This window comes from Megalobrama amblycephala, linkage group LG15 (assembly GCF_018812025.1).
Source record: "Megalobrama amblycephala isolate DHTTF-2021 linkage group LG15, ASM1881202v1, whole genome shotgun sequence".
Lineage (NCBI taxonomy): Eukaryota > Metazoa > Chordata > Actinopteri > Cypriniformes > Xenocyprididae > Megalobrama > Megalobrama amblycephala.
Genome location: NC_063058.1, coordinates 33012437 through 33025927, shown reverse-complemented (window position 1 = coordinate 33025927; position 13491 = coordinate 33012437). Strand labels below are relative to the sequence as shown.

Here is a 13491-nt window from a genome sequence, read left to right as displayed (position 1 = left end):
GTATATTTTTAATTTATGTTATCTGAAATCTATTTTACATATTTAATATAAATATTATATATTTTTAATTTGTTATCTGAAACATTTGACATTTAAAATATGAAGGAGGAAGGAGGAAGAGTGTTATCTGAAACATATTTGACATTTAAAATAAATATTATATATTTTTAATTTATGTTATCTGAAATATATTTGACATATTTAATATAAATATTATATATTTTTAATTTATGTTATCTGAAATATATTTGACATATTTAATATAAATATTATATATTTTTAATTTATGTTATCTGAAATATATTTGACATATTTAATATAAATATTATATATTTTTAATTTATGTTATCTGAAATATATTTGACATATTTAATATACATATTATATATTTTTAATTTGCTATCTGAAATATATTTGATATTTATTATAAATATTATATATTTTTAATTTATGTTATCGGAAATATATTTTACATATTTCATATAAATATTATATATTTTTAATTTATGTTATCGGAAATATATTTTACATATTTAATATAAATATTATATATTTTTAATTTATGTTATCTGAAATATATTTTACATATTTAATATAAATATTATATATTTTAATTTATGTTATCTATAATATATTTGACATATTTAATATACATATTATATATTTTAATTTGCTATCTGAAATATATTTGACATTTATTATAAATATTATATATTTTTAATTTATGTTATCGGAAATATATTTTACATATTTAATATAAATATTATATATTTGTAATTTATGTTATCTATAATATATTTTACATATTTAATATAAATATTATATATTTTTAATTGATGTTATCTATAATATATTTTACATATTTAATATAAATATTATATATTTTAATTTATGTTATCTGAAATATAAATACATCATGTGCAATAGATAATAATCTTTATTTTATAATAAAAGTGTGTTTTATTGTGTAGATATAAAGCTGTATAGACAAAAACAATCCCTGTTTCATTTATAAATACTGTTTTTTTTCTTTGGCAGATATTAAAATGCTTTTTCCAGGGACACATGGCGCTGTACATTCAACAGAAATATTAAATCCTAAACCATGCATTTCACAAAGGGAGGGGTTTGGATTAAAGGTTTATCTCAACTATAAATGCACTGAAACGCTCACAAAACCTAATCTTTACAGGATTTAGTTTGAACGGACAGGCTCGATTTATTCATTCTCTCAAGTGAGCCAGTAGTTGTTTTAATGTTATTTTACCTTATGTTTGACTAAATAGTCAGAAGTCATGCTGTCAGCTCAGTGGGATCGAATCTTCTTGTGTTACAGCTACACCAGACACCTGCGATGAGTGTCTTTACAAGCGCCGCATCGAGGAGAGATCAAGACTCAACAGGAATGATTGCTTTCTTTTCATGTTTTACCTCTGCCCGACGAGGTCAGAGGTCATTCAAAGGGATCATCTGACCCCAGTGTGAGTGAAAAGCAAGAAATCTTCATGGTGGCGCTGAAATGCCACCCATCATGCGCAAGCGGCAGAACTGTGCGATGCATGCTGCCTTCCTGACCAGGTTTGAAACTTTTACTTTGCCTTATTTTTGACACTATTGATGCATTGAAAAGGGAATATGTGTTTGTGGCGTTTCACAATTAAATAATCTAATGATTTAATATTTAGTAAAAGAGGTGCTTGGATTGGGTTGAATCCACCTCAGAATCACATTCAGAAGGCAAAAGCTCTTCCAAACCCCCTGCAGCCGGAGATATTGGGTTGGGATTTGAGGGAAACAAATCGGATGAGATTAAAATGCGTTTCCCACGGCGGTCCATGAGACGCGCTTCATGATCTGAAGAAGGAGGAAGAGTGTGGCTGCGTCTCAAATCATCATCATGACGCTTCACTTGCACTTTTAATGATGTTTGTTCCATTGTATTGTGTTTTTACATATAATAAACACTGCAGTTTTTCCGCTCTATTTCGTAAGGTGAATTGAAATTTAACCAATTTACAGTTTCTACTGTAGTATTTATTTTACCTTTAAAATAATTCACATTTTTACACTGCATACATTTGCTGCAATTACACCTGTGGTGCTGTTTGATGCTTTTTCTGGGAGTTTCTCTTCAAAACGTAGTGCATTACTTTCCATAAAAAGTAACTGTTACTTTTTGTAACTGATAGTTACTTTTTGGGAGTAACACAATACTGCAATGGATTACTTTTAAAAGTAACACTGTATTCAACTTAAACGTGTCCCACTTCTATGGACTTGTTGGTGAGTTTTGCGCTCAAACTTGTTTATATTATTGCAATGCACACTTTGAATGTATTTGTGTTGATATTACGGTCTTCTGGAGTGGCATTAGCATCCTCGTGTCAACAGTTGGAATAAAACTAAACTGATTTGTGCTCCAACATCTGGTCCCCAGTGCAAAGTCAGCATGAAAGTCAAACAACAGAACACAAAATTAAGGTGACATAACCAGAGTGAGCCAGATGGACATAAATAAATAAATCATATTTGCCAGATGCTCTGGGAAACACAGCTGGACCTGACATCCTTTATCAGACAGACATTCCTAAAAGCATCAGTTGTGTGACTTTAATGACCTCAGGCACATTTCTCATTATCATTTTATATCTGATGTCATATCTGCACAGACACGGGTCGAGGGAGACGGACGCCTGTCTGAGGAAAGCTCAGTTTCACATGGACCTCTGGTGCTGCTTCACCATCCAGAACTGGCTGCTGGACTTTGGGAGACACTTAGTCATGGTGACAGAATAACACTTGAATAAAGCGTCACATCATTTTCAGTGAATACACCAGATATGAAACTATTCAGAGGTTTAACGTTTAGAAAAATACAGAAATAAAAAAATATAGAAATTCATAAGTAGACAAAATTTCATGTGTTATGCTATAACATTTACATTTATTCATTTAGCAGTCGCTTTTATTTTATTTTTTAAGAGGCAATAACAGGAGTTTCAAAGCAAAGACACATACATATTTATTTTTTCATACTTTTTATGAAAACATAATTTTAGTGAAAAGTGGATGTTTTATCTGGTTTTTTCACTGTCAATTATAAAGATAATTAACTTTTTTTTTTTATTTACAAGGAAAAGACATTTACAGTATTTTATTGTACAATTGCATGCATTGTCTTGTTAAATATAATATACACTAGTTTTTCCACAAATTAACTGGTTTTTACTGCAGTATTTTTACATTAATAATAATAACAATAATATTTAAACCATAAAAAAAATCCAAATAAAATAAATGTAAACTGAAATAAGATACATTTTTAAAATACATATATTTAGTTGTTAAAAAATTACTAAAATTTAACTAAAATTAAAAAAAAAAAATCCTTTAAAATGATTCAAAATTTTTACACAGTAAATATTTGTTGCAAACACTTTTTAATTAAGCAGTTAAACCCGTACTTTCCTTAATGTGCAGTTTATAATTTTATTAAAGTGTATTAATAATTCTCTTGTACAATGTTTTATTTCAGTTATAAAAAAAAAAACACTTTATTTTGTAAAGAATAACACTTGAATAAAGCGTCACATCATTTTCAGTGAATACACCAGATATGAAACTATTCAGAGGTTTCACGTTTAGAAAAATACAGAAATAAAAAAATATAGAAATTCATAAGTAGACAAAATTTCATGTGTTATGCTATAACATTTACATTTATTCATTTAGCAGTCGCTTTTATTTTATTTTTTAAGAGGCAATAACAGGAGTTTCAAAGCAAAGACACATACATATTTATTTTTTCATACTTTTTATGAAAACATAATTTTAGTGAAAAGTGGATGTTTTATCTGTTTTTTCACTGTCAATTATAAAGATAATGAACTTTTTTTTTTTTTTTACAAGGAAAAGACATTTACAGTATTTTATTGTACAATTGCATGCATTGTCTTGTTAAATATAATATACACTAGTTTTTCCACAAATTAACTGGTTTTTACTGCAGTATTTTTACATTAATAATAATAACAATAATATTTAAACCATAAAAAAAATTCCAAATAAAATAAATGTAAACTGAAATAAGATACATTTTTAAAATACATATATTTAGTTGTTAAAAAATTACTAAAATTTAACTAAAATTAAAAAAAAAAAATCCTTTAAAATGATTCAAAATTTTTACACAGTAAATATTTGTTGCAAACACTTTTTAATTAAGCAATTAAACTCGTATTTCCTTAATGTGCAGTTTATAATTTTATTAAAGTGTATTAATAATTCTCTTGTACAATGTTTTATTTCAGTTATAAAAAAAAAACCCACTTTATTTTGTAAAGAATAACACTTGAATAAAGCGTCACATCATTTTCAGTGAATACACCAGATATGAAACTATTCAGAGGTTTCACGTTTAGAAAAATACAGAAATAAAAAAATATAGAAATTCATAAGTAGACAAAATTTCATGTGTTATGCTATAACATTTACATTTATTCATTTAGCAGTTGCTTTTATTTTATTTTTTAAGAGGCAATAACAGGAGTTTCAAAGCAAAGACACATACATATTTATTTTTTCATACTTTTTATGAAAACATAATTTTAGTGAAAAGTGGATGTTTTATCTGGTTTTTCACTGTCAATTATAAAGATAATGAACTTTTCTTTTCTTTTTTTACTTGCAAGGAAAAGACATTTACAGTATTTTATTGTACAATTGCATGCATTGTCTTGTTAAATATAATATACACTAGTTTTTCCACAAATTAACTGGTTTTTACTGCAGTATTTTTACATTAATAATAATAACAATAATATTTAAACCATAAAAAAAATCCAAATAAAATAAATGTAAACTGAAATAAGATACATTTTTAAAATACATATATTTAGTTGTTAAAAAATTACTAAAATTTAACTAAAATTTAAAAAAAAATCCTTTAAAATGATTCAAAATTTTTACACAGTAAATATTTGTTGCAAACACTTTTTAATTAAGCAGTTAAACCCGTACTTCCTTAATGTGCAGTTTATAATTTTATTAAAGTGTATTAATAATTCTCTTGTACAATGTTTTATTTCAGTTATAAAAAAAAAAACCCACTTTATTTTGTAAAGAATAACACTTGAATAAAGCGTCACATCATTTTCAGTGAATACACCAGATATGAAACTATTCAGAGGTTTCACGTTTAGAAAAATACAGAAATAAAAAAATATAGAAATTCATAAGTAGACAAAATTTCATGTGTTATGCTATAACATTTACATTTATTCATTTAGCAGTCGCTTTTATTTTATTTTTTAAGAGGCAATAACAGGAGTTTCAAAGCAAAGACACATACATATTTATTTTTTCATACTTTTTATGAAAACATAATTTTAGTGAAAAGTGGATGTTTTATCTGGTTTTTCACTGTCAATTATAAAGATAATTAACTTTTTTTTTTATTTACAAGGAAAAGACATTTACAGTATTTTATTGTACAATTGCATGCATTGTCTTGTTAAATATAATATACACTAGTTTTTACACAAATTAACTGGTTTTTACTGCAGTATTTTTACATTAATAATAATAACAATAATATTTAAACCATAAAAAAAATCCAAATAAAATAAATGTAAACTGAAATAAGATACATTTTTAAAATACATATATTTAGTTGTTAAAAAATTACTAAAATTTAACTAAAATTTAAAAAAAAAATCCTTTAAAATGATTCAAAATTTTTACACAGTAAATATTTGTTGCAAACACTTTTTAATTAAGCAGTTAAACCCGTACTTCCTTAATGTGCAGTTTATAATTTTATTAAAGTGTATTAATAATTCTCTTGTACAATGTTTTATTTCAGTTATAAAAAAAAAACCCACTTTATTTTGTAAAGAATAACACTTGAATAAAGCGTCACATCATTTTCAGTGAATACACCAGATATGAAACTATTCAGAGGTTTCACGTTTAGAAAAATACAGAAATAAAAAAATATAGAAATTCATAAGTAGACAAAATTTCATGTGTTATGCTATAACATTTACATTTATTCATTTAGCAGTCGCTTTTATTTTATTTTTTAAGAGGCAATAACAGGAGTTTCAAAGCAAAGACACATACATATTTATTTTTTCATACTTTTTATGAAAACATAATTTTAGTGAAAAGTGGATGTTTTATCTGTTTTTTCACTGTCAATTATAAAGATAATTAACTTTTTTTTTTTATTTACAAGGAAAAGACATTTACAGTATTTTATTGTACAATTGCATGCATTGTCTTGTTAAATATAATATACACTGGTTTTTCCACAAATTAACTGGTTTTTACTGCAGTATTTTTACATTAATAATAATAACAATAATATTTAAACCATAAAAAAAAAATTCCAAATAAAATAAATGTAAACTGAAATAAGATACATTTTTAAAATACATATATTTAGTTGTTAAAAAATTACTAAAATTTAACTAAAATTAAAAAAAAAAAAATCCTTTAAAATGATTCAAAATTTTTACACAGTAAATATTTGTTGCAAACACTTTTTAATTAAGCAATTAAACTCGTATTTCCTTAATGTGCAGTTTATAATTTTATTAAAGTGTATTAATAATTCTCTTGTACAATGTTTTATTTCAGTTATAAAAAAAAAACCCACTTTATTTTGTAAAGAATAACACTTGAATAAAGCGTCACATCATTTTCAGTGAATACACCAGATATGAAACTATTCAGAGGTTTAACGTTTAGAAAAATACAGAAATAAAAAAAATATAGAAATTCATAAGTAGACAAAATTTCATGTGTTATGCTATAACATTTACATTTATTCATTTAGCAGTCGCTTTTATTTTATTTTTTAAGAGGCAATAACAGGAGTTTCAAAGCAAAGACACATACATATTTATTTTTTCATACTTTTTATGAAAACATAATTTTAGTGAAAAGTGGATGTTTTATCTGTTTTTTCACTGTCAATTATAAAGATAATTAACTTTTTTTTTTTATTTACAAGGAAAAGACATTTACAGTATTTTATTGTACAATTGCATGCATTGTCTTGTTAAATATAATATACACTAGTTTTTCCACAAATTAACTGGTTTTTACTGCAGTATTTTTACATTAATAATAATAACAATAATATTTAAACCATAAAAAAAAAATTCCAAATAAAATAAATGTAAACTGAAATAAGATACATTTTTAAAATACATATATTTAGTTGTTAAAAAATTACTAAAATTTAACTAAAATTAAAAAAAAAAAAATCCTTTAAAATGATTCAAAATTTTTACACAGTAAATATTTGTTGCAAACACTTTTTAATTAAGCAGTTAAACCCGTACTTCCTTAATGTGCAGTTTATAATTTTATTAAAGTGTATTAATAATTCTCTTGTACAATGTTTTATTTCAGTTATAAAAAAAAAAAACTTTATTTTGTAAAGTTAAACAAAAATTTAACCAAAAACATATTTATATTATACTTCTTTTAAAATAATTCACATTTGTACACTGCAAAAATATTTTACCTCAAACTTTTTCTTACTCTGTAAACTTCCTTAAAACAAGATAGATTTACTGCAAAATGATACAAGGATTGTATGTCTTGCTTTCAGAGAAATCTAACAACATTTTGTGATGTTTTTGCTCAAAACAAGAAAAAATCTGTTTGCCAATGGGGTCAGAAAAATAATCAAATTCAAAAGCAAAAACAAGACTATTCTTGTTTTAAGCAAAAAAATCTGTTAGATTTCTCTGAAATCAAGATGTAAAAGTGTCATTTTCCTTCTCAAGTGAATATATGTTGTTTTACAGATAATTGTGTTGGAAAACGAGAATATGATTTTTGCAGTGCAGTTACACCTGTACTCTTGTGGTGATTCTCCAGATCTTCTGTCCTTTGGAGTGGTTCCCTTTGAACAGACCCAGCGCCGGCGACTACTTCCACATGCTGTACAACATCACTACACCCTTCCTGCTGCTCAAGGTGAGTTTAATATGGAGCAGGTCACTAATTGGGTTTACTAAGCCCCGCCCTTTGAAGACTGCACTGAGATGCATTGCACTTCCAGGATGGATGGCTCTTGTTTTTGGACACTTTGTCAGGGTCACATTTCTCAATGTGAGGCTTTGCACAAAGCGCAGGCATTTTATCAAAAAGAGCTCAGAAGCAGGCGATATTTATGACCTGAGAAGCTACATATCATCGAAATGATGCATCACCTCAAACGTGTTGGGAATAAACAGCGCTGCCCTTTATAATCTGCGAGAAATATCTGGCTGACATTTCCGATTTCTCTGTGTCCAAAGACTGAAGTTTACGAGATTGATGCCATGCATTGCATGCGTCAAGAAATCTGTTATATGATAAACTGTTCCCAGGTCAGTGTTTTCTTCCTCTGTATTTTCGTCTTGGTTTCCAGCACAAATATTTAAACATTTTTAAATCAAGATGCATTTACTTGAGGAGCAAAATTACTTTTTTTTGTCTGAGAAATGCATCAAAATGAATGAGTTTTTGCTTAAAGGTGGGGTAAGCTATATTTCAAAAACGCTGTTGGACAATGTTGATATTTGAAATCAACCCAAACAAACAAATATCTGGCATTTGGGTCAGAAAAATAAACTTAATTCAAAGGAAAAGCAAGATTATTTTAATGACCCTATTGACAGGTGTATTCAAGCTCGGAAATGGCTGAAATGGCTCATAACTCCTGAACCGTTAGGCGTAGGCTTAAGTGTCTTATATCCTTGGAATCCAATTTTGCATTTTTTGAAAAACTAGTCCTAGGTTTTTGGCCCGACTGGAATCAGTCCGGAGTCTGATTGTCAATAATTATCAAAAAAAAAGTTGAAATTTTGATTCACGGCTCCTAAGGGCTGCCAAAAAGTTTGAAGTGGGTGGAGCCACTTTTACTAAAATGGCTATAACTCGTCAACAAAATTAGATATTTTCACCAAACTTGGCACACCTTTGTAAGAGCTTATTTTGTGGTCACATGAAAAAGGACGTGGTGACTGGCCACTTGGTGGCGCTATAACAGGAAAAACAGGAAAATGGCTATAACTACTTTACCGTTAGTCCGATCGACTTGAAAATTGGCATGCAGTGTCTTTGTCTGAGGTACCATGACTGTCCATGAGGACATTGATATAACTAAAAAACATGTCTGCCAATGAAGTTTGAGCAGCTATCAGACTAACAGAGGCCGATCAGAATGAAACTCGCTGGCCTGTTTGACTCACGGCCCTAGAGGCCTGTGAGAAATTCGAAAGAAATCGTCCACTGCTTCTTTGCATTTTTCACATGCATAAAGGATTGTGTATCGTTTGCCTACGAAATTTGTACCACATGGTAGAACTCCTCATTCTGAGCAACTTTGCCTCTAGGACCGCCGCTGTCCATCGAATCGTCCGTTAAACAATTGGAGATCATTTCAAACACCAACTTTGATGAACTAGTCCTATGTTTTTGGCTAAAATGCTTTAAAAACCATATATTTCCTATGGTAAATTGCCTGTATTGGCTGTAAATGGTCTTTTCATTGTATGATCGAGATGGTTAGGCTTGCTAAATAAAGCAAAAAATCTTTTATGCATGTGCTTGAAGGCCTTAAAATGCTTGAAGCCCATTATTTGCTGCTTGCAGCTATATTTATTCTTGTTTTCAGCAAAAAATCACTTCATTTTGGTCCATTTTTCAGACTTAATATCTGAAGTTGTTTTGCATCTCCAGTAAATGCATCTTGATTTAAGAATGTTTATAAATACAGTACAGTCCAAAAGTTTGGAACCACTAAGATTTTTAATGTTTTTAAAAGAAGTTTCGTCTGCTCACCAAGGCTACATTTATTTAATTAAAAATACAGTAAAAAACAGTAATATTGTGAAATATTATTACAATTTAAAATAACTGTTTTCTATTTAAATATATTTGACAAAGTAATTTATTCCTGTGATGGCAAAGCTGAATTTTCAGCATCATTACTCCAGTCTTCAGTGTCACATGATCCTTCAGAAATCATTCTAATATGCTGATCTGCTGCTCAAGAAACATTTAATGTGTACAATTGTACAAAATATTTGTGTACAATATTTTTTTTCAGGATTATTTGATGAATAGAAAGTTCAAAAGAACAGTGTTTATCTGAAATCTAATCTTTTGTAACATTATAAATGTCTTTACTGCCACTTTTGATTGATTTAATGCATCCTTGCTGAATAAAAGTATTCATTTCTTTAATTTCTTTTCAAAAAAATAAAAATAAAAATTCTTACTGACCCCAAACTTTTGAACGGTAGTGTATAATGCTACAGAAGCTTTGTATTTCAGATAAATGCTGTTCTTTTGAACTTTCTATTCATCAAGGAATCCTGAAAAAAAAAGTACACAACTGTTTTCAACATTGAAAATAATCATAAATGTTTCTTGCGCAGCAGATCAGCATATTAGAATGATTTCTGAAGGATCATGTGACACTGAAGACTGGAGTAACGATGCTGAAAATTCAGCTTTGATCACAGGAATAAATTACTTTGTGAAATATATTCAAATAGAAAACAGTTATTTTAAATTGTAATAATATTTCACAATATTACTGTTTTTTACTGTATTTTTAATTAAATAAATGTAGCCTTGGTGAGCAGACGAAACTTCTTTTAAAAACATTAAAAATCTTAGTGGTTCCAAACTTTTGGACTGTACTGTATATATGTATGGAAAACAAGACAAAAATACTGAGGAAGTGATGCTGTTGCCAGGCAGTTTTGAGTTTGTTTATGATCATTTGCTATTTTTAAGTGAAAAAGTATGCAATACCATTGTCACATGACCTCACTTGTTTAATTCAGCAAGTTGCATTCAATATATTTTGCAATTTTGTATTTCTTCAATTCAGTGCTGTAATTTTTGACAATAATAAATCACAGCTGTACTTCATCACTCTGAAATGAAGTCAAGTCGAGTGCACTGCATTTTGGTATATAACATCTCATGTGTCGTTCTGTTCCAGCTCATAGAGCGAAGCCCGAAGACGTTGCCTCGCTCCGCCGTCTACCTGTGCATCATCACGTTTGTGATGGGCGCGAGCGCACACCTGGTGGGAGACTCCATCAACCATCGGCTTCTGCTCAGCGGATACCAGCTGCACCTGAGCGTCAGAGAAAACCCCATCATGAAGAACATCAGACCACAAACTCTGGTAGAACAGACCAGAAAAACTCTCTCTAATGATCAGAATCAAGTGCTTTCAAGACTCTTAGTATGTAACAGTTTGCACATGGCAGTTGTTTAGCATATGTGGTTATAGCACATAGTCATTGACACTTTCTTCAGGAAATATTACAGGTTTGCATCTAGTTTTTCTGTTTTCCGACAGATTGACTCGTTTGAGTTGCTACAGTATTATGATGAAAGTCTGGGTCATTGCATGTGGTAAGCTACAAAATATTCTGCACACATTCAGCTCTTACATTTCAGCACTGATTTACTTCATACTAATTAATCAGAAAATCATTATTTAGTAGAAACATCCTTGCCTCAAGAGTGATTAAAAGCAGAAATGTGCCATTTATAATTTATATTAAAGTGCTGGTATTAATTCTCTTGTATAAAATGTTTTATTTCATCTATAACCCAGCTGACAAAATGTTCTAAAAACATTTTACTAACGTTCCCATTAAGTTATGAAAACGTTATTTCTGAATGTTCCCTGAACATTTAAACATCCCCGTTTTTTCTTGGTTATATGAACGTTAAGTGAGCATTCCACTGTATCATTCTGCAAACATTACAGGAATGTTACTTTTATATGTTCTCTGAACATTCCGAAAGAAATAGTAAAATTTAAAAATTTGAATTTTCTCTGAACATTCCAAAACTAGTAACATTTAAAAATTATAATGTTCTCTGAACATTCCGAAACTAGTAGTAACATTTAAAAAACGTTAAAAGAATGTTAAAATGTTTTTTAAAAAACATTCCATGAATGATGTATTAATAATGTTTTTGTACTGATGTTTTGAGAACATTATTAAACTTTGGAAGAATATTTGCTCATAACGTTGAGAGAACTTTGCTAAAACATTCCCTGTTAGCTGGGAAGGTGTCTAAAAATCACTTTTATGCATTTATCTTTCATTTTTACAGGTATGTTCCTCTATTTCTCATCCTGTTCCTGTATTTCACTGGCTGTTTCACTATTGTCAAAGCAGAGAAGAAGATGCCCATCTCCGCTTGGCTTCTACTGGGTCCCAGTGGCCTTTACTTCTGGTCAGTTTCTCCCTGTAACACTAACAAGAGTTTGACCTGCTCGTCGGGAGCCAGATGGCCTGAATGCAGCGCACCGTATTTCATTATTCACCACAGCAAAACTCAACTCTCCATCCTGGAACACAATTATTTATAAGCTCAGCCGTTAAAAAAAGAACAGTGTCTGTATCATGTGTCGTGCCGAGGAAATGAGCTCCAGTGTCACACGTTAACTTTGTGTTTACTTTAGAGTGCCATCCGACACAGCGCATTTCCTTTCCTTATCTGATGATTAATTAAAGCAATAAGCCACTTGAGTTTTTTTTTTTTTAGCAAAATGTTGCTTATGCAATCAGATTTTGGAACTAAAATGATTTGCTCTTTACTCCTCAGGTATCTTGTGACGGAAGGACAGATTTTCATCCCCTTCATTTTCACGTTTTTTGCCATGATGGCTACAGTCGTGCACCAGAAGCGTAAAGGTTTTCTGCCTGACAGTAACGGACTCTTCCTGCTCTACAGTTTTTCCATATCGCTCGTGTTGGTGACCGTCTGGGTCGCCTGTCTGTGGAAGGACGCGGTGTTACGGAAGAAATATCCAGGAGTGATGTATATACCGGAGCCGTGGGCCCTTTACACGCTGCACCTGAGAGACAAACACGTGACGCTCACAGACTGAACCCGTCAGTGCAGATCAACAAATCTGACCGTCATTCTCTTTATTAATGTGTTTATATGCAAGCAACGTCATGTTGCACCTTCAAAAATGGACTTTATGCATTGTATGAATTTATGCAAAACGTTTTTTTTCTTGTGCACAGAGTGCATTGCACCAGTCAAAATTGTGCAATATTCTATTCTATTCTATTCTATTCTATTCTATTCTATTCTATTCTATTCTATTCTAAATTGTTAAGATACACTGGCGTTCAAAAGTTTGGGGTTCATATGTTTTTGTTTTTTAAGAAATTAATACGTAAACTGTCAAAAGTGACAGTAAAGATGTTTGTAATGTTACAAAAGATTCTATTTCAGATAAATACTGTTCTTTAGAACTTTCTATTCATCAAATGGGGGAAAAATCAGACCAGCAGTTTTTCCAGAGGAGTTTGTTCATCTGATATACAGTACAGTCCAAAAGTTTGGAACCACTAAGATTTTTAACGTTTTTAAAAGAAGTTTCGTCTGCTCACCAAGGCTACATTTATTTAATTAAAAATACAGTAAAAACAG

General features: G+C 29.4%; 1 protein-coding gene across 1 annotated transcript; it reads left to right on the top strand.

Moving 5' to 3' along the window:
* Positions 1–1046: 1046 nt before the first annotated feature.
* On the top strand, positions 1047–13466 carry cln6b (CLN6 transmembrane ER protein b). Its single transcript, XM_048159497.1, has 8 exons — positions 1047–1235; positions 1337–1578; positions 2670–2784; positions 7897–7995; positions 11021–11209; positions 11387–11442; positions 12157–12279; positions 12652–13466. The coding sequence occupies exons 2-8, from the start codon at positions 1520–1522 to the stop codon at positions 12935–12937; spliced, it is 927 nt and encodes a 308-aa protein (XP_048015454.1). The 5' UTR covers positions 1047–1235; positions 1337–1519; the 3' UTR covers positions 12938–13466.
* The last annotated feature ends 25 nt before the right edge of the window (positions 13467–13491 follow it).

Coding starts and splice junctions, on each gene's coding strand:
- cln6b (XM_048159497.1), top strand. CDS start 1,520: ATGCCACCCATCATGCGCAAGCGGCAGAACTGTGCGATGCATGCTGCC. Junction 11,443..12,156: donor AGTCTGGGTCATTGCATGTG/GTAAGCTACAAA, acceptor TCATTTTTACAG/GTATGTTCCTCTATTTCTCA. Junction 12,280..12,651: donor CCCAGTGGCCTTTACTTCTG/GTCAGTTTCTCC, acceptor TTTACTCCTCAG/GTATCTTGTGACGGAAGGAC.